Source organism: Podarcis liolepis (assembly GCF_965112155.1).
Source record: "Podarcis liolepis genome assembly, chromosome: 12".
NCBI classification, from domain to species: Eukaryota; Metazoa; Chordata; class Lepidosauria; order Squamata; family Lacertidae; genus Podarcis; species Podarcis liolepis.
This window is the reverse complement of record NC_139563.1, coordinates 40,987,235-41,009,242: the sequence shown is the minus strand read 5'-3', so window position 1 is coordinate 41,009,242 and position 22,008 is coordinate 40,987,235. Positions and strand designations below refer to the sequence as shown.

The 22,008-nt window shown below is 41.0% G+C and overlaps 1 protein-coding gene across 2 annotated transcripts in view; it reads right to left on the bottom strand.

Moving 5' to 3' along the window:
* Positions 1 to 19,534, bottom strand: part of LOC310689966 (ubiquitin-conjugating enzyme E2 E2) — a 118,507-nt gene extending 98,973 nt beyond the window's left edge. The window contains exons 1-2 of one of the 2 annotated variants that reach the window (XM_083468597.1): positions 18,900 to 19,534; positions 9,982 to 10,165 (exon numbers count right to left, since the gene is read on the bottom strand). In XM_083468597.1, the coding sequence (XP_083324723.1) occupies positions 9,982 to 10,157 (176 nt within the window). In that variant the 5' untranslated portion in view covers positions 10,158 to 10,165; positions 18,900 to 19,534. The remainder of the gene's footprint in view (positions 1 to 9,981; positions 10,166 to 18,899) is intronic. The other variant, XM_083468598.1, reaches the window with a different exon arrangement.
* Between the last annotated feature and the right edge of the window lie 2,474 nt (positions 19,535 to 22,008).

Here is a 22,008-nt window from a genome sequence, read left to right as displayed (position 1 = left end):
GGCTTAGTCATGCTGACCACATGACCCGGAAAAACTCCCTCGGCCAGTAAAGCGAGATGAGTGCTGCAACCCCAGAGTCGTTTGCGACTAGACTTAACTGTTAGGGGTCCCTTTACCTTTACCTTTTACTAGGAGCTATGAGGGAGCATGGTGGGTAGGCAGAGTTGGCATGCAAAATGGACATGGGCACAAGCATGAAACACAAGCAGAAATAAATGCAAGTACTGCCTCAACATGCTTTCCAGATTTATGTGCTACTTGCCTCGTTTCTTGCATTTCAATCCCCCCCCACAAAAAATCTATATAACAATTTCCCTTTGCTCCAACATATGCTTTATCCAAGGAGATGAATTCTGAGCACACATGTACCTTGCAAAGCACAAAAAATCCTATAAAGGCAGCGTACAAGCACAAAAACCTGATTTCCCAAGATAAAGATAAAAAGAATTGTGTTACTCTGACAGTACATGCTTTAATTCCAAAAAGGCAAATGGACTACACCTTTGGATTATTTGAGCTAATCTTACATCATCACTCAGCATTTTTAGATGTTCAATGTGTATGACTAAGCCACCTAGAAAGAAAAATGGGTTCCTAGCTGAGAAATGCTATGCAAGTGGTAATGAATCAACATGTTTACAGAGCTAAAAGTTTACAGTCTGCCCATCTGCCATAACGTAAAGAATCTGATTTTCTAAAACTATGATAATTTAGATACTGCAACACAATCAAAGTAAAAGATCCATTTACACAAAACTGGTTGGATCAAGACTAAAGTAGTTGCACTTGCACTTCACTGGAATCAGCTAGTATATCCATTATAGCATAAACTTTTATAGACTACAGCCCACTTCATCCATTTTTTTGTGAATAGCCACTGTTAATAATTATCAATGCTGGCAGATCTATTCATTTCATTTCTTTCTGACCTCACTATTTAAAACCACCACCACCATGTATGTGTAAAAGAAGCACACACAGAGATAATACTTCATGCATCTGACAACGTGAACTGTACTCCACAAAACTTTATGCCATAATACATTTGTTAGTCTTTAAGGTGCCAGAAGATGTTTTGCTGGTTTAACTGGCTCTCTTCTGGAAACCTACAATGTGAAGTAGTGAGTAATTACTTAAGTCCTATTTATTTCAGCAGGAATTAAATGCAACTAATTGAGTACGGATGCAACTCATTGAGCACATACAGTCGTACCTCCTTTTGCGTCTGCCCCGTTTAGGGTCCATTTCATCCAACATCCGCGGCAAACCCGGAAGTACCAGAACTGGTTACTTCCAGGTTTGTTGCTCGCGCATGCACAGAAGAGCTACATTGCACATGTGCAGAGTGGCGCTTTGTCGAGCGTCTCTTTCGTTGAGCGTCTGGGGCTCCAGAACGGATCCCGGACGCAAAAGGAGGTACGACTGTATATTCACTGTGACCTGGGTGGTGGTGGTGGTGGAGGAATAGAACACTTATATCTGATAGGCATGGTTAGCAAATCAAGGAGTAGAATCTTGTGCACCCTTTCCCAGCTTCCACTTTTGCTATGATAAAGTATCACTAAAAGCCTGGAAAATGGTTTAGCGATCAGGAATTTGACATGTACCCTGGCAACACTTCCTGCTAAAATAGCACATTTAAATGCTTAATTTTAACAGTTATGAAAATCAACTTCAATATGGCTTTATTCCAAGAAACCACACATAGGATTCTAGCTCAAGTCCCACTGGTTGCAGAAATTAAACTTGGTGAAGAACATTCTTCACTGTATCTCCTTCTGCACAATTGTCTCAAGGTGATGTACAACAAAAACAAAAAGGAACAAAAAAATTAAACTGTTAAATACAAAAAAGAAACAGCCAATACAAAATAAATGCTCATGACAAGAGACCCATTTAATCAGCTGGGAAAGTCTGTTGGATCTCTTTCACAAAATGGGGCAGCCACACTAAAAGTTCTGCTCTGAGTTACTGTGGAGTGGGTTTCTGAGATCTTTTGGACTTTCAGGAGAAACTTTCCTGCAGACTGCAGCTGCTGTAAAATGGGTTCTTTGTGTTTTCTACTGCTTGTCCAATTGACGCTGGGAAACTGAAAATATTTGATCATCTATATTAATATTCCTGTACATGGTATTTATCATAAGACAGGTTATCTGGCCAAGTATATTTGATCAGTTTCGTGATCAGTTTCGTGGCACAGTGTGTACACAGTCCCTGAACAAATATGCTCTGGGCAGTAAGTGTATGCATGAGAGAATGTATTCTCAATTTACAAGGTGCCAGTCTGTACATTTTACCCATGGTCCCAAAAGAAAGAACAACTGCTGTATGTACATTTTCTGGTTTCATGCAGAAAAGCATAAGCAATATATATTATCAGGATTCTTTAGCTACTCTTATTTCAAGATTTTAGAAGAGAAGTCTTTTCGTCTTGTGATGTTTTTCGTCTTGTGAAGCATGGTCCGTCGCAACTGCGCCTCTTCAAGCGGTTTTTTTAAAAAAGCGCAAGACGTTTTCGTCTTGCGAAGCAAGCCCATAGGGAAATTCGTCTAGTGAAGCAACGCAAAACCGAAAAACCCTTCCGTCTAGCGAGTTTTTCGAGTTGGGCACCACTATACATTTTAAAAAATGTTTCAAAAACTCTTGGATCTGAATTTGCATTGGTTTTATGCTGCATCATCTGCACTTTATTTTTATAGTGGTTTTATGTATTTTATAATGTTATTTTAATGGAAGTTTACAGAACCCATCCTTAACAATTATATTTGGGGGCAGGATATAAATCTATTAAATAAAAATAAAGTACCCTTTAAAACATGACTTTGGAGAAATATTAAAGCTTGCTGTTTTTTATAAATGGCAGGCTTTTTGCTGGGACTTTCGTATATGGCTGAGAAATGGAATTCTTCAAGAGACTGTTCTAGCTGAATACATTTAAACTAAATAATAGATAAGCAACCATGAATTCCACACATGGATATGTGTTAATGTGAAGAATGCATTCAAGGATTCAGTTATTTGACATTGTCCCAGTTCAACTTTTCTTTTTGTATGTGATTAATATAAGCACGCAACTGTACAAGTTTTGTTGGAACTGATCCATGTTATTTTACTACAAATTAATAAAATTATATTCTATTAAAAAAAGACCCACAAGTCTTGCATTTTGACTTGGCAATAACAAAGTATGCGTGAAAAGTTGCCCATAATTAACCCAGCAGAACAGGAAAACCTATTTGGTATACAGTTATACGTCATGTTACGGCCGCTTCAGGTTACGTGTTTTCAGGTTGCGGACCGCGGGAAACCCGGAGGTACTGGAACGGGTTACTTCTGGGTTTTGCTGCTCATGCATGTGCAGAAGCGCCAAATCGCGCCTGCGCATATGCGGCGCTTCAGGATGTGAATGCTGCGGGTTGCAGACGTGCCCCCATCACGGATGACGTCCGCAACACAAGGTTCCACTGTATAGCATGCCCTGATTCACAAGTCACATTAAACCATAGATAATGTTTAGCTATGGTTTAACATGAATGAGCAGTGTGCTAAAGCTTAGAAGTCTCCCCTCACTGGGAACCATAAACGACAAGCCTTAGCATATCAAGCCATCCAAAGGTTTGTTCTTGGATTGGGTTGCTGGGAGGGCAACAAGCCATAAGCTTCACTTCAGATGACAAGGCAAGGCAAGGCTTGTAGGATATTGCTCCTGGAGCAGAAGAACAGCAAACAGAAACTTTGAGCAACATGCATTAGCATGCTGCTTGTTCAGGTTGAACCAAAGCTAAGCATGAACGATGGTTCAGTGTGATGTGCAAATATGTCTATAAAATTTAAGTGTATGCCGCTGAAGTTATTTACTAGACTCTTACATTTCCATTTACAACTAGACCTCAATATATTCAACAGAATTTGAAACGTACTGAAACTCAAGAATTCTGCCTTTCAGATGTCATCCAAATAAGCACAGCTGCAGATACCAAGAAAAGCAAAACTGTATTTTAAACAAAAACAGATCTTCCTCTCTGGCTAATACTCGATCTCACAAGGGGAAGGAAAAAAGGACTTTAAAAATCCGATCTCGTTCTAGTTAAACTGTTCCACAGGGTATTTAACAATGGCATCTAGCTTGCTTTCAGGTTTTTTTCTTCTTCTCTTTAATCTGTAATCGTACAGGACAATGCTGAACTAAAACTCAACCATTAATGGAGAAAAAAATACATTAGAACAGAGGGTATGTAGATATTTATAACCCTTGATCACTGCAAATTACTTTTATAAATAAACTTCTGCATTCAATCATGAAGGTTCTAGCACATGCTAGTGCAGAGCTTTCCAAGCTTTTCATGTTGGTAACACACTTTTTAGACATGCATCATTTTACGACACAGTAATTCAGTTTTGCTAGCAAACTGGAGGTTAAATTAACCCCTTTCTAGTCCTGGGAGGAGCGCAGGGAGCGCTCACATGACACACTGCAGCTGAGAAACTAACATGTCACAACACAGTTTGGAAAGCTCTGCTCTAGTGTGACCAAGAAACAGACACCAGGATAGGATATGTAGATGGGAACAAGAACATAGCTAAATACATGTGTTCAAACATATTATTTTTAGGCATATTCCTAAGATGTTTTATAGGTACCCTTAAAATGTGAAGTGTAGATGTGGCTGCAAATTTCCTGTTTAATGTATATTCCATGGCAAATCCAAGTTTCTATGAAATGGCCATACAGTAAACTTGTATAAAAGTAAGTAAATAGTTTGTAACTTAGGACATGGTTGAGAAGGGACTGAATCCACTGCACACTCCAACTGGGGTCACCAACTTCTGGGAAATGGATAGCCTTTACACTGGGGGTCACCAAACCTTTTGGGATCATTGAGCACATTTCAAATTCTGAGAGAATGTTGGGGGCACCAATAAAAAATAGCTGCTATTGACGGGGAACATGGCATAACATAAAATTAGAGAGACTGCCACCCCTGACAACCCCACGCTTACTATGGGAAGTCAGCTATGTCCTGCTGATCCCAACTGTGGTGATTATTCAATATTGAATTTACACAAACAACTCACCCCCTGATGCTGTGAATGAATAGCAACAGGGAGCATTCGTTAGCACCAGGAAAATAAATCCAGTCGCATTTCATAGAAGTAGCTTAAAAGATACCTCTACTCGAACAGCATCCGAAGGTAGCTGTCATTAAATCCCATGCAGTGCCCTTGCAGAAACACCAATGGTGGTGAAACTTTTGACACTGGGTGTCCCAGCCCCTATCAGCAGAGATCCTGCAGAGGGCTGGGCTGCAAACCCCCAGGACTCTTTGAAAGGCCTTCTCTTTTCTCTAACCATCCTTCCATTCACCTCCCTTCATACTGGATAGAGTTTCTACTAGTATTTATCAATCAAGGGTTGCACACAACCAATTCATACTTGAGAGTAGAGCCATTGAAATCAATAGATTTAAATTAGTCATGGCCATTTACTTTAAAGAGTCTACTCCAAGTAGGACTTCATTGGAGCCTCATAGTTTTATATTAAGAATTATATAATACAGTTATGGCTGCACATCATCTTTTTTCATTTAATTTTTTGTATAATTTATGAACAAGCATGAATATTAGCTGGGTGCTACAACAAAACATACTGGTTTGCAACTAAATAGAATCATTATTGAATCTGGCTACAAATACAACACTTTCGGTATGCAGGGCAGAATTCTTCATTCATGCTTAGCATATATACTCTGCCTTTTTACAAAAAAGAAAAAAGAAAAAGATCAAAGCACTGCAGACTGCTATCTCTTTAGAAACAAGGCTTTTATATTTAGCCGTTTCTCAACATACCACAAGGATATTAAGCAAGATCATCAATTTGAAGGCTCTGGATGCAATCCTTTGCACACTTATTTGGAAGTAAGGCCGTTTCAAAAACAGCGGATTGGGATTTTAAGTGCCGGTAACTTTTCAGAAGCTAAGGCTAATAGGTACTTGGCATAATATCATCTCTACATATAATGGAATACAATGTCTGTGCTCTTTGGTTGGTAGAGTTATAAACAGTCATAATCTGAAAATGTACATATAACCAATCTCCAGTAGCTAGGGCACAAAATAGTAATACAAGATCAACCATATGGGCTACGTGGATAAGCCAACATTAGTGGACTGTTGGTACAATTATATTCAAGTCAAAAGTACCGTATTTTTTGCACCATAACACTCACTTTTTTCCTCCTAGAAAGTAAGGGGAAATGTATGTGCGTGTTATGGAGGAAATGCCTACGGGTGGCATGCCTACGGATTTTCCTCCTCTAAAAACTATGTGCGTGTTATGGTCGGGTGCGTGTTATAGAGCGAAAAATACGGTAATTGATAACCATCATTTAAAATTCTGCTACCCTTAATCTTAAAAACACAATTATTCTTAAAAATCTGTACTTTAACTTAACATGAGTGCATGGATTTTTAAAGAATGCCTTCTTTTTTCATTTGAAAATAGTCTGTGTCTAGGGTACAGGTAATAGTAATTACTTTAGAAATTGCTTTTGCTTTCAAGTGCTATCTGTTTGGGGCATAAACTAGTGCATCTTGAACAAAGCTTAACATAACTACCAGCTGTTTCATCTTCTCTTCTGGCTCAGTTAACTCCTCAATCTACAAGATTATTATTAAAGCTATATTTAGAATGAAATATTTGCTGTAGTTAACATAGGTATGCCAACATTTTCATAAAGATATTAGCATTACTGAGACCATTACCGACAAAAGTGTATCTCCACATATACAGTTGTTTAAAAAGAAAAACATTACATTATAAATTTAGACGAAATATAATTGTTCAGATATTGTATGACAAAAGCACAGTTTCTTGTAGGTGAACACACTGATTTCCCCCTCTTCTGTTGTATTATGTTTCTCTCGCCAAACAGTGTGTTTGTGGGGCTTTAAAAACCTGCAAAACCTTTTTGATGAGAAATCGAAGAGGCAGGAAAAAATCTGTCTGTGAAACCATAAGCAATAAGTCCATGTAACTTCCAAGCCTTTTGTAAACTGTCATTCTTATGCTGTTAGCAGTAACTGCCACTAAATGAATGTGTTTTGTTATGCAAAACAAAACTTTTAAAGAAAACATTTCATCTTTTCAGTAGGCTATGCCAACTTAACCTGGTTAAAAAGACTTAAGATCCAATATATGCTTGCTTACTCAAAAAGCCTACAGAGTTCAATAGGACTTACTCACAAGTGTATGTAGTATTATACAGTTAAAATAGAACCACAGAACTGTAGAGTTGGAAGGGACCACAATGGTCATTTAGTCCAACCCCTCCAATGCAGGAATCTTTTGCTCAAAGTGGGGCTCAAACCCACGACCTTGCTCTACCAACTGAGCTAGCTCCTACATTATGCACAGTACTATTTATCTATTTAAGACATTTTATTGTCTCAGAAAATGAGACAATAAAAATGTATCACAAACCTGAACGCTACTTAAAATGCCTGCTGGGACAGAAAGTTTTAATCATGGGTCTGAGGTTCAGCAAGGAGAGTGCCTGCCTTATATCAGCTGAGAAAGTGCTGCAGTTTGGGGTGCATTACACTGAATACATGTCTTCTAGTAGTTGCTGGCCATGCACCTGAGCCACAGGAGACCAACAAAGAGACTCCACCCAGGATCTCTGTGTTTGGGCTGGGATATAAGGGATCAGCTTGCCAATTGGAAGCTTGGAGGTTCGAATCCCTGTGACAGAGTGAGCTCCCATTGCTCTGTCCCAGCTCCTGCCAACCTAGCAGTTTGAAAGCACGCCAGTGCAAGTAGATAAAGAGGTACCACTGTGGCGGGAAGGCAAATGGCGTTTCCGTGCGCTCTGGTTTCCATCATGTGTTCCATTGCGCCAGAAGCGATTTAGTCATGCTGGCCACAGGACCCAGAAAGCTGTCTGTGGACAAATGCAAACTCCCTCGGCCTGAAGCGAGATGAGTGCCGCACCCCATAGTTGCCTTTGACTGGACTTAACTGTCCAGGGGCCTTTCACCTTTTTATAAGGGATCAAGTGATCCTTAAGATACCCTAGACTCATATGGTCAAGATCTTTGTAAATCAATGGTCTAGCTGCAGCATTTTGCAACAGTTGGAGCTTCTGGACCAGGCACAAAGGGCAGCCCCATATAGAATGTACTGCAATAATCAAGTTTTGAGGTTACCAGTATTTGTTTAAGAGCAGCAAGCACCACTCCATTAAGATGAGATGTGTTCACAACACCCTGGACCCAGCCGGTCAGACATCCCACCCGGCTGACTGTCTTTTACCAGCCAAGATGAACAGAGATCAATTGAGTAAGAAGCTGGTCACATCATTGCAAGTGTCTTGCTCACATCAGCAGGGCACATAAACTGAAATAATCCCATTGGCCCATTGGACGCCTCAACCAGACTTGCAAAAACTGCACTATGGAGTTGTGAACTGTCCAATGCTTTATGCTACCTGCTGTTTACACTATTGCTTTTTTTTTCTTTCTGGATCATATGTTTGTGTTTTAAAAGATGCCCTGGAGAAGGACTCCTCAGTCCTCAACAAGAGCAAAATAAACATGATTTAATAAACAAATTATAGGCCTAATCCATACCAGTCAGTTTACAACGGTATAAACAAGCATTACCATGAGAATACAGTAAGAAACACTATCAACAATAGGAATACACTATAAATGTCATTTGGCCCATTGTTTTAAACATTGTTTTCTTTTAAGAAACAAGTCATTTGCTCTCCCTGTGATCATTTCTGGCTAGTTATGGGTCAAGCATTAAAAGCATACGTTGTTGCCCTAAAACAACCCGAAATTTAAGAGGACTGAGAATGAGCATTATTTATAGGGCATGTAAAACTATCAACTGAGAAATCCACAAGAATCCTAATGTGCATTTGCATATATTCTATTCAGTGGTTGCCCTACACAGAGTTTTGAGGAATATTTTGCACACAACAAAGTGAATCAAGTAGTAGCTACCCATGCAGTGTTTCATGTGCATGATGGAGTAGCTACACCGAGCAGAGGAAACGCTAACAATGTTTTAGACAAAACTGGTGTTGCCAGAATGAAGAACGACTCAATAATATGGAGCAATAGAAAAGCAAGCAGTAATGTCACCATGCAGCTGGTACACTTAACAATAAATTATATATTTAACCAGTCACACTGTAAGATGCCAAAGCAATCAGTTGCCCTGAGTTTTTCATGTCTGTAGGACTATACTTTAGATAGGTTTTTTTTTTTTTTAAATCCATGACTGGTTTGAGTTCCCCAGAAATAGAATTTGAATTCTTCTGTTCAGGCTTATGCTGCCATGTGCTTGCGGGGAAACTATTAATGCAGGCTCCATCTGTGCAGAGTCTAAGCACACCAACCGTTCTCATGAAGTGACTGATGCAACAGCCTAAGATCTCGTAAGTAGCTGTTCTCCAAATCTACCTTCTCTCTTGGGAACGAGAAAGCCAAAAGTACTAAGGAAGTCTGCCGTTTAACACTATGAAATGAAAATGCATTTTCAGTCATACTGACATTTTACCTAACCAAGCAGGCAAAGGAAAACATCATATTTTACAGCAGTAAGCATTATATAGCATTCTATCACAGTGAATTGCTGAAATGTCCAAAATGTTTTTAGCTAATTAACCTTGACTTATGCCAACAAATCTGAAAACTAGTCAATCACATAAATGCAAGTGTGTGCATCTATGTATAAAGGTACAAAACTGCCTCAATTTTAATAGCAATATAGGAATGTCAGTGCATTTACATAAACTATTATTATAGCCATTTGGATTAAGAACCAGTGAGTCAACCAACCAGTGATCATACTAAGGCTAACACAAACATACAACCCTGTGGAGTAATAAAATAGTCAGCAGGTGAATAGATGCCTACTAATGATGTTAATTAACAGGAAAGGTAGAGAAAAAGTCCACAGAGAGCAAGTACCTTTTAGCACTAGTTGAAAGTTTAGCAGCTGTTTTGCTAGATATTTTGCCCTCCTTTTTCTTGGGCTGAACCTGTTCTCTTTCTTGATCTTGTTGAACACCTTCCCGCTGATCTCCATCAGAGCTGCCTCCACTAGTGCTTGGACTATCGTCAACTCTTTGCCCTTCAGTGGACATCTTAGATTCTAAATGGAAAACAAACAAGCAATATAAATAAAATCATAGCTTTGGTTATTACTCATCCAAACAAATTATGAAGCCATTGGGAGAGGGAAAGCATCCAGAGCTTTGGACTGTGACGTCACTATCATGCAGATGACATACAGCTGCATCACTTTTTTTCAACCTAAGAATCCAAGGGAGGCAACAGAATTTTTAGGAAATGTATCTGGGTAGACGAAGCTTAAATTCATCTTGGGAAGACAAAGAATCTGTGGGTTGGGAAGTTTGGGGTACTCCAAGATCGGCTTTTCCTAACCTGGCAACCTCCAGGTGTGTTGGACAACTCCCATCCATCATGGGCAGGCAATGGAATTATCATTCAAAACCTATGGAAGGTACCAGATTAGCAAATCTGTTGTAAACTTGTAATTGTCTGGTGAGACACAGGCAGCAAGTGCAGCTTGTATGCTGGCTGCAACCCTATAAGCGGGAGTCACACATTGGCCTAAGTTATCCACATACTAGTTATCTCCAAGCATACCTACAATGCACATGGGGTTGCCTCTTAAGATGATCCAGATGCTGGGAAATCTGAGAACTAACACCAATTTTAAACCAACTGCACCAGCCACATTAAACTTCTGGTCATAATTTGAAGTGTTGGTCTTGATCTTTACATTTTGGGGCCAGGGTTTGTAAAGGATCGTCTTGCCTTGCTCTTGTTCATATACTGCTTTGTGATGCTGCTTTTAAAAGCGACCAAAACACTTCAATAATAATCCTGGGATTTTTTTTCCAATGTCACAGTGTGAAAAATACTTCATTTATATGCATTCCACTTTTATCCTTACATGTCTTCACTTGTATTAGATAAAAAAACAAAAAAATTCAGATAGGATAAGCAACTATTGTGAAAAGAAGAGTAGTGAAGGAGAGCTAATGCTAAATGCATAAATTAGAAGCCTGAAGTAACACTACAGAGTTATTGTTTTAGCAAGTAACTCATAATAATCACCTTATCTATTTTAGGTTGGCAACTTTTTCGTCCATCACTTTCTGAAATGTAGCAACCCTAATCTATTTCCTTAATCATACAGACTATTTTCCATTCTTTGGGATAACATGTACAGGGATTCTCTTTCCTCAAATAAGAGCAAAAAAATTTGACCTAACTTAATACCCAACACAAGCCAATACCTTTGCTAATCTCCAGACTCTTTCCTCAACTTCTTCTATGGTGAAGACCTTTTCAATTTGTTTTTGTTTTGTTTTTATTTTATTTTTAGGAGATAGCCCTCAGAATATCCTAAGTAATAAAAAGCATGATTCTGAGTGTGTTCATGTAACATGCACCTGAAATTAGAAGGCAGCCTCACTTGATCAATAATATTCAACCTAGTACAGTACTCTATATGTAAAACCTAGTGTTTTAATATCTCTCACATGTCTGCCTTAAACTGACAGCTGCAAACAGCAAGAAGCTGGCACCTAAAAGAAAGGCCTAAAAATGTAGAGATTTGGATTCACTTAAATTTGGATGGAAGCCCTACAGTACCTTTAAATAACACCGAGATTACAATCTTATGTACACTTTCTCCTACTGGACACAATGGTACTTCTGAATAAACATGCTTAGGATCAACCTGCATTAGTTACAACAATCTGGTACAGTATTTTTAAAAACTTCCTGGGCACAATCCAATTAAAGTTAAGCTATTTCAGATCATAGCATTTAAACATATTCTTAACGTTATTACTGAAACATAGTAAATACAGTATGTTTTAACTTTGGTTAGATCTGTAATCTACAAGGGACATTAATATAGCAATATATAAAAGCCAAGAAATTCAAACTGCACAGCAGGGTATAAGTTGGACTACTTTAAGACTGAGCAATACCAATTCTAATTTTATAGGAAGGCAGGGTAGAACAGTGGATAGATCAGTTTTTGACTGAGCTTTATTTTTATTTTGACTGGATTTATTTTTTCTTTATTAACAGAATTTCTATTCTACCCATCAGTAAAATTTAACAGGGCAACTTACGAAAACTTCAAAATAAAGCATCATAAAGATAAAATATGATACGACCCAAGACAGCCTATTGGAAAGATACCATGATGGTATTAAAAGCTGCTAAGAGATGCAGATGAGTAAAAGAGCTGCATTCATCCTGTCTCTTCCCCAGCACAGATAATGTATCAGGATGGCCAAAGTGCTTTCAAAGCCAAAATTGGGTCTAAAACTCAACAAAATGGATCCAAATAGTTAGTCTCTTCCAAGTGATAATGAAATTGCACCATCTCCCTGGCTTTTAAACTGTTTCCTTGGAAAAGAAATTTAGAAAGCTGGTAGTTATTATAACCAGTGTTCGAAACTCCCATTGTTCTAGGCACATTTTGCAATGGAATTTCATTAGCACAAGCAGTTTCTGAGCTCTGGGCACAGCACTGCGCCTAAGATTTCAGATTAAAACTGCAGAGTGAAAGAAACGGAGTTCATTCATTTTCTGCTTTGTATTCTTGTTATAAAAAAGGTGCCTAGACATTCCGTTGTTGTGCCCATAACCTATGTTTAAGGTGCCATTTAGCTCCTAGCTTTCACATCTCAGTTTCTAACACCGATTACAACCTTCCAGGTCCAGGAATATTTTTTTTCTGCCTCACAACTGGCTCCTTAAGGGCAACTCAGTCTCATAAGGAGCATATTCCAGCTCCTGGTTCCAGACAGTCATTCCATCACTGAGCCAAGAGAAGCAAAGGTCAAGCATGCAGGTGGCAGGCTGTACGTGTCTAATAATATTGTACATAACATTCTCATGCCTGAACAACTAAAATTCATCCAACAAGGACAAGACTTAGCTCTGGACACCCCTGTAGACCTGGGGGAGTTTGACTATTACAATTTGCCACACAGGGGTGATATATCCAATAACACTGTAGGGGAGGAAAAGCTTAAGTCTCACCTGTGGTTCTGATTTGAATGGGAGGTGGGGTGGGCACATTTGGTTTTTATTTTATCTTTAAACCCAATAGTCCAAGAGCAAGTGTCAAAAAATGCATGTCATGATACAAAAGTTTTTGCCATCTTGACGTCTTACAATGTTGTGGCATTTCCAAAATTGCCAAAATTGCCAAAATTCCACAACTGCAAGAGCTTTTAGTAAGGCAACCCCCAAACTCTTTCCTTGGACTAATAATGAGATCATGAGGTACATAGATGTAACAAGCTGTATTGGTTGGGGAATCATGTGAATAATGTGCAGACTATCCAATCTGACGGACTTTGTTGGATTTAAGCCCCTTTCTGGTCCCTCCAAAAACTGGTAGAGAGGACCGTTAATTACATCATAAGGTACACGCGAATGTGGAACTCTGTAGCAACAAGGATCTGAATAACTCTGCATACAGTAAAATAGTAATCTCCCAGTGCCAGCCTCTGAAATGTACTTGGGAAATAACAGACCAACTGCAATGTATTGACTCCAGCTCCCAGCACCTAAGGCTAAACCAGAAGGGTATGATTGCTTTATCAGAAAGTTCTTAAGAGTAAACAGGAACATGCCTCTTAACTTTTCCTCAAAGCAAAAGAGTTTACAAGAACAGTAAAGTGGGTCTTATTCCCAAAACCTGGTTAGAAACCAGGTGGAAGCAGATACAGAAAATCCTTTTCACCAAGAAGAGTCTGAATCAACAGTACCACCAACTGCTCTTCCACTTTGGTTAAAACAGTGAAATTTGCAACCTTCATATAAAATCAGAAGGACAGAGTTTTTTTAAAAAAAAAAAATCAGTAGTCTACAAGAGCTTCTTGCAATGTGTATGGAAACGGTGCCTAACTAAGTGAATTGTAATGTTTCCTCTTACAAGTATTACAGAATTTTACTACTCTATAGTTTTATCACTATTAATTTTAATCCGATTTTAGGCAGATTCTGCCATTTTATTTTCTTTAAGACTTATGTTTTAATTGGAAAGCCACCTTGGGAATCTTTTGTGAGATTGAAAGACAGGATAAAAATACCCTATATAAGATGAGGAAATTAACTTTTGGAACCAGGCCACTGTTTCTTCACAGCAAGCTATTGCCAGCCATGATGGATATGGGTCAAGCAAGAAAAATCTAGCATCGTCTCCTCTCCCACAGCAAGACAGTACACTTCTTTCACTGCCCCTCTTACTCATGGTGGGAAACAACAATAGGCAATTTGTAAACATCCTGCAATATTTGCCACAAATACAAAATACTGCCCAGGGAGGCAGGGGGAGCAATTTAGATTACAGTATTTCTCTAAAAACACATACACTGCAATCCCCGCTCCTTGTTGGAATATGATGTGTTTTGATTTTGCCACGATGTGGGCACCAATAGCACTTGGAAGTCAGTAAGTGAGTAATTTCTACTGAGCTGCTTCATCTGTACAAGCCCTTACTTGCAAGCAAAATTGGCTTAGGATTTAAGACATTAAGCAACAATGACCAGATCAACCAACATTTATTTATTTTTTACAACCATTGATTAAAAAGTAGCATAAGACTAGCATTTTTATGTTAAAAATGTTACATGATTTGGGTTACAGGAATCAGTTGAATCCTTGTTTTATTGTATTTTTTAAAAAAATAAAGGAAATATTTGGGCTACACTTAGTCAATCTATTAAATTAAAAACATTTTGATCCACTGCAAAGGCACACCAGATGAATGAGGCAGATTTTAAATATAATTTTTAACACAAGCTATCAGTGACAAATCAAATGACAAGAAACACTTTAAAAGAGTTGTTCTCTCTGTGTGAGAAAGCAACAGCTTATTCTGTGTGCTTCAAATTATAGCTTTTCTTCCTTTACAACTATTTTCTCATATACAAATTTATATCAGTCTGCTAAGATTGTCTCAATCAAGTGATAGCCCTAGAAAATAATTTTTAAAAAAAATCTGAGGAAAGGTTACAGAGTTGCCTTCCTATTTTAGCTATTCTTTCCTTAAAACTATTGATCTTTTACATAACACGTTTTGAAAGGAATGATGGCACAACATGCACATACTTCGGAGTGACTTACCAGAAAAACATCAGTAACCCTTTTAGTGAATTCCAAGCACACGTTTGCCCTAACAATTGTACTATAAATATTACTGCTGTTGAAAAAGAACTATATTGTATTTCAGAAGTTCAGGTTACCATTCATCAGATAAATGCATAACAGCAGCAGTCCATAACATATCATTACTTTAACAAGTAATGCCAGTTTTTACAACAGAAAATAAATGTTTTAATCTGTCATGAGATGTCTCTCTCTCTCTCTCTCTCTCTCTCTCTCACTCACTCACACACACACCACACACACACACACTCTTCCATGCTATATACTGCAAACATTTAAACTACACATCAAGTTATATTTTATTTGAAGGAGCTTAGAGCTAAATATAACTGGGATAAAAACATATTTAGCCTGGGAAGTTTAACCTTTTGCATGTGGTCAAAAGAAAATAAACAAAACAACAAACGATCTGAAAATCAACAGGGGAGAGTGACACTGTAGGAAAGTATTTTATTGCCGTTATTAATACCACACACAATCAAGTAGCCTCAAGGTTGTGTCATAGTGCAATAAACATAAAAAATGGGGGGGGGGGGGAAGACACTGCCTAAATCCCTTTTCTATTAAATTACTCCACATCCAGAGAAAGGCTTTTAAGCGTCTGGTAAGAGAAACACATAGGGATGCACAAGGGTCAGAGAGGTTAAAGTCTTTCCAAGACTACAAGATAATGAAGGAGAAACATGAGTATGAAAGTATCTGGGCTGTCTACGAACTTACATAAAAATGCACAGAACTGGGGCTTCAAGTCCTCTCCCTTTCTACCTTATCCCCCGCTCAACTCAAGGAAGAATAAACAGAACCTTAGAAACTGGGATTCAAATGGCAAGGAAAGACACTGATGATGTCTTCTACAGCAGCCTTTAATTTCATATAAGCGAAGATGAATTGAACATTTCTGCTGGGTTCGTGAAAAGCAGCAGCAAGCATTACCTCACTTCATCTTCATTAGAAGCCAATCAGGGTGAAATGATCAAAACATTGGGGAGGGGAGTAGGAGAACAGGGGAATATGGTTTATAACCAACTAGGCCAAGGTTTGCAATGTATGGCGGGGGGCGAAGGGGGAGAAAGAGACTGAAGCAGCTGCTCTGGACTGATACAGACACAGACACACAGAATAGATACATACAAGTCACTTATTTTTCTATTTCCCCAGAGGGGGTGGGGAGCCACATGTCATAGACATAATTATGCAGTAGTGGAAATGGCAAGAGGTTGAAATGGACACTTTTAAAATGTGACATCCTCTCCTTCTCAGGCACTTTCTTGGAAAGGCAGAAACAAGAGAAAACCAGGGTGGTGAAAGGCAGGATGACATAAAATGTAGCAAAATGAAATAGGGGGAACACAGACAGTGGACGATGGAAGGAAAGAGACGGTGTGGTTTTTTCCCAACCAAAAAGAGAGGCTTGAGGCAGGCCTGGGATACATATTGGAGACATTCCAGAAAAAGGAGTGGGTGGGAGGTATGAGATATTTCTTTGCTACAAAGAAGATGCTGCTAATCATACAAAAGCCTACAGACTTGTTCTCTACAGGGGCAGGAAAGGGCAAAGTTGCTTGACCACCTCCTCTTTTGGAGAACTTAAGACAGTAATAACGAAGGAGAGCAATTGGTGCTTTACTTCTCAATAAAGCATTTCTCTCGCTAACTGGGAGGAAAGAAATAATTTACTTTGTGCATATAGAATAGGGGCAATTAGGACAAAGAAGGTAAATGCTAATGGGACAGCGACACCAGCAATAGCAGAGCAACCTGGGAGAAACTGGATTCAAAAATAGGTCTGGTGGTTCCATTTATTTTAACAATGAAAATAGAAGGCTAAGCAACAAGAATAGGGAGAATGATGGGAACAATGCAAAAAATCTCAAGGGGATGGCTTTTTGTTTTAAGGAAGAGAAATATATCTGGCTGAGTCAGTAGTATGGTGCAATGAAGAAGTTACTGGGGTATTACTGGTAATGATGAAAAGCAGCACACCAAGAGCACAGAAGACAGAGAAAGGACAGTAATGACTGAGTTATGACAGGACACTTGATGGCTGTGGTATATTATATGGAGGATTTTCTCAGGAAGTGGGAACAAACACTGAGTTCTACATGATGAATTTCCAATACAGAACCACTTGGGTGTAAGAATCCACACACGTGGCTATTAGCCATTACAAAAATGCAATGTTTCCTTCATTAGCATGACATGAGAGTTCCATGCGATAAAACAGTCTATCCATCACCTTAGATGACACACACACGTGCAAACATACAAAAACACAGAGTCATATAATTTCCTATAAGTGATAATCATATAGAAAGTTGGTCACATCTGAGGTAGTCCTTGCCATAGTTATCCTAACGAGAGCTTTGGCTCAGAGTGATGGAATTATTGTAGAGAAAATGTGTTATATTGGGAAGAGGTGTGTAGCTAAACTTGAGAGTGGTACCATTTCTTTTATAAAGTGGATCTTTCAGAGGACAAAACTTTAGTTGATGAGGTCAGGTTAGCGATGAGCACAATAAAGCACCCAAACAGCATTTCTGACGGCCTATATTTTGAGAAACTATGAGCAGCTAGGAGGACAAAGGACTTATTGAGAAGATTAAGAACTTTCAGAAGGACACTGTGCGCAGAGGGTTTGCCTACTGCAGAGTATCAAGGCCAGTGACTAAAAGGCTGTGGAAAGGGTAATATATTAGGGGACATGCCCTGTTTTAGAACTAGACACGACACAGCTATGATAAAAGCAGAACATGGAAACTATTGCTTGGGTGGGTCAGGGATGCTGTAGCAAAAACTAGTTTAGAGGGGGTGTCTGCCACAGGAAGTTGAACAGGCAACAGCAGTATTTTTGTGGTGGTGAGGTGGGAGGTCCTAAAACAGGAGATGTGCTGCATGAGAAAAGGAAAGGAGTGTCTGCCGTATAAGTGTATCTCCAAGGAACAGAAGCCATTTGGTCCAGGTGCCTCAACATACAAAACTGAAGCACACAAAGCCACTATTGTGGGTCAGAATTAACACCTCACTGAGCCCAGAAGGATTGGGGGTTCAAGAACCACCTTTCCCCCTCCCCAACTAAGAAAGGTGGCGAGAGGACATTAACAGGATGGTCATGAGGTTTTTAAAGGAGAGGCCGGATGGTCATCTGTCATTGTTGCTTTAGCAGAGATTCCTGCACTGCAAGGGGTTGGACTAGAAGACCCTTGGGGTCCCTTCCAACTCTCCAATTCTACTGAAGGAGAGTGGGGGCTGCCTGGCAAGCAGAGGAATGGATGGTGAACAATTAAGCACAAGGGGGGGGGAGGTGAACAGGAGAAATATTTGCCCTAGAACTGGGCAAAAAAAAAAAAAAGGAACAAGGGAGGTGAGGTGGGGAAGACTCCTTAGCGCAAGTACTTATTTTGCCAGCATCGAAACATGGGGGGAGGGGTGTTAACTGGAACCTGGGGAGCATCCTGGATGGAACCACCCCCACCCAATGAAACCAGTGGTGGCTGGTTTAGGGGGGTGTCCTGCCTCCTGGGCAATAAAGCATCATGGTGGGCAACGCGCGGGGGGGGGGAGGCCAGAGAAGGGCTTCGTAGTGAAGGGGGGGCGGCACTCTGAGGAGTGGGGAAGGGGGGGCTGGGGAGCGTGTGGAGGAAGAGAAACGCTTTTACCTGTGGGAGGAAGGGCAGGCGCGGGTCTCTCGCTCTCCAGCTTCGGCGTGTCAAATCCTCGTCGCGAGGAGGGGGCGCCCAGCAGGGTTGGGCTGGGTTGGGGGGGGTCGGGAGGTGAAGGGGGTGGGGGAGTTCCTCTTCAGCGCCGGTCAGCGAGACATGCGCGCCCGACAATCTTCTTCTTCCTCCTCCTCCTCCTCCTCCTCCTCCTTCCACCCTCCCTCGGCAGTGACTTCTCCAGCTGCTGCTGCTGCTGCTGCTTCCTCCACCGCCGCCGCCTGAAGAAAAGTAAACCAGCCGCCGCGCGCCCGCGCGCGCGCTCCCGACTGGGCCAATTAAGCCCGGAGTTCGAAGCGAGGAGGGGGAAGAACAGGAGGAGGCGCGCTTTGGGTTGCTGGCTTCGCAGAATGACGGAGCTGAGGCGAAGTCGCTGAGGAGCCGGGAGCGAGTGAAGGCTTCGGAGAGGTGGGGGCGGGAGGGGAATGAGAGAGAGAGAGAACGCGCCTGCGCGCGCGGCCGCAGGGCGGGGGCAGGGGAAGCACGAGTTTTAAAGGGAAAGGGAGGCTGAGAGCAGGAGGAGGCTGGGTAAGCGCAGGAGAAAGGAAAAGGGAGCGAGGTGCTGAGTGGGCAGAGCCGCGGTGAGCGGCGGGGAAGGGGCGTGGCCAGGAGGCCGCCGCCGACTCCCCAGCGGCGGGCTGAGGGCGGTTGGGAAGCCTGGCGCGCGAGGGCGCCAGTTTAAGGGCGGAGGGGGAGAGGGGCGTTTGGTTGCTCGACCTCCAGAGCCCACAGTCCTCTTCCACTTTTCTCTCAGCCTCTCTCTCTCTCTCTCACACCGATGAAAATACTTAGCAACAACAACCCCCTGCATCTGAACGAGTTGCCTCAGCCACTCTGGGTGGCCTGTTCTAGAAATAAAATTTGTTCCTTTCCCTGTATGAGGTTCACCAAGGAGCCCGTATAGAGACCACTAAGGTTTTCTGTCGGTCGGAGAAGAACAGAGACCAACCAAGAACATCTTGGAGAAAAGCGACTATTTAGCGGTCTGCACCTCCAACACACACACACATATGTAAAAGTTGGAGGTGATGTAGATACAGTACAGATACAGTCTGGCGTGCTCTGGTCCATGGGGTCACGAAGAGTCAGACACGACTAAACAACAACAACAAAGATACAGTACACACATATATACATAAATAAAATATGAAACGTTTTTTTAAAAGTTTCTGCCTTCGGGTGACTTATAAAGGTTTTATTGTTACCTATCTCCTTGGCTCTGTGGGCTCATAACTCCCAACATTTCTCCTCCGGTGAAAATAGGGACATCCAACAATTCCAGCATTTCTCTGAGGAAATTTCTCTGTGGAAAATTAAAGACGTCCTGAGGAAAAGCAAGACATTCCAGAATTCCAGGACTGTCCCTGGGAAATAGGGACACTTGGAAGAGTCTACAGTGGTACCTCTGGTTGCGTACTTAATTTGTTCCAGAGGTCCGTTCTTAACCTGAAACTGTTCTTAACCTGAAGCACCACTTTAGCCACTGGAGCACGATTCCTGTTCTCACCCTGAAGCAAAGTTCTTAACCCGAGGTAATATTTCTGTGTTAGTGGAGTCTAACCTGAAGCATATGTAACCTGAAGCGTATGTAACCCGAGGTACCACTGTACTGTCTGTATGTCCCTGAGGTGTGGAAGGGGGTCTGATCTGAGAGAGCTGCCATCTCTGACTAGCACAGGAAGGACCTGCTGGCTCCCACCTAGGCCAGACCCCCTGTTCTGTCATGGCGGCCACCTAGCTGCCTCAGAGGACAGGGGCAGCTGGTTGCGCAAGGAGCAAGGCCCACCGATCCGGGTGAGGTGACTGCCTCAGGAGATCCTAATGGCTCCCTTGTCCCCATTGTTCTTCATGTAAATCAGTGGCTCCCAATCCTTTTTGGTCATGCCTCACCTAAGCATCTCTAAAATCCTGATGCCCCCCCCATGACATACAATTCTTATTATTCAAGAAGTGAACTCCTATTCACATGGAGGAAGCCTAAAAGGCCATTAACTTGGTCTAAACAAGCTTCCAAAGAACATGACATCCATGAAAGAGAAACATAAAAGGACAAAAGGACAGTTGAAGTACTGAGGAAGAAATCACCAAGAAATTGTTAATAATAATAAGAATATCAAAAAATAGCAAATAAAGCTTCCAAACATGTAATAGGGAACTGAAATGCACAAATATAAAATAATTTTAACGGAAGCTTTTTCTGTAACACTTTGGTCATTTTAATTACTATACAATTAAGGTACCTAACAAATTTAAAATACAATTTGATCTCACCTCAAGATAAGTAGAACCATAAGAAATGCAAAAAATAAAGAATAGCTGTTAATAAGTTATTCTCGAATTGCCCCCCTTAAAAATTGAATTGCCCCCTTGTGGCGTATGTGCCCCACGTTGGGAACCACGGGTGTAGATCTTCCCTGGCGGCTGAGAGGGAAGCCGTTTTCAGGTCTGCCTCAGGTGTCAAAAGGTATCGGGAGCCCTTGGGGCGCTTTAGCACTCTTTGGGTGAAATAGTGAGGGTCCTCCGTGCTGTGCTGCCAGGAAAGAGACAACCAAGTATAGGCAGCGGTGGCAATTTCTGCTTGCTCAGTAACTCTGCCCAGAGAGCAGAGGATCATTAGGCAGAGGAAGAGCAGCGTTTGCCACTTGCAGCCATTTTTTTGCCCCTTCCTCCCCAGTATGCAGCCCAGAGATCAAGGGCAAGTGGGCAAGAAGTGGTGTGGAGATTTGGTTCAGTTTCCCTTGCAGTGGTGCCTTTAATGAGGACACAGACAAGACAGAGAAGGAGGAAGAGGCTGATCTTTGTGGGAACAGTTGATGCCCCTGAATAATTGTCTTCACGCATACTTAGTAGCATGCCAAGGCTGGTTGGGCAAGTAATGTGGCAAGCAATGGGCAGTTGTTGCTTCTGATTTCTTGCCTGTGTAAATACACACACAGAGAGGCTCTATCAGCTTGTCCAGACTCTCTGGTGCAAGCAGCGTGAGCAAGCAGAAGCTTTTGCTGCTGCAGGATCATCTATTTACCTGTTCTGCTCTCGCATCCTCTCTTTCTTT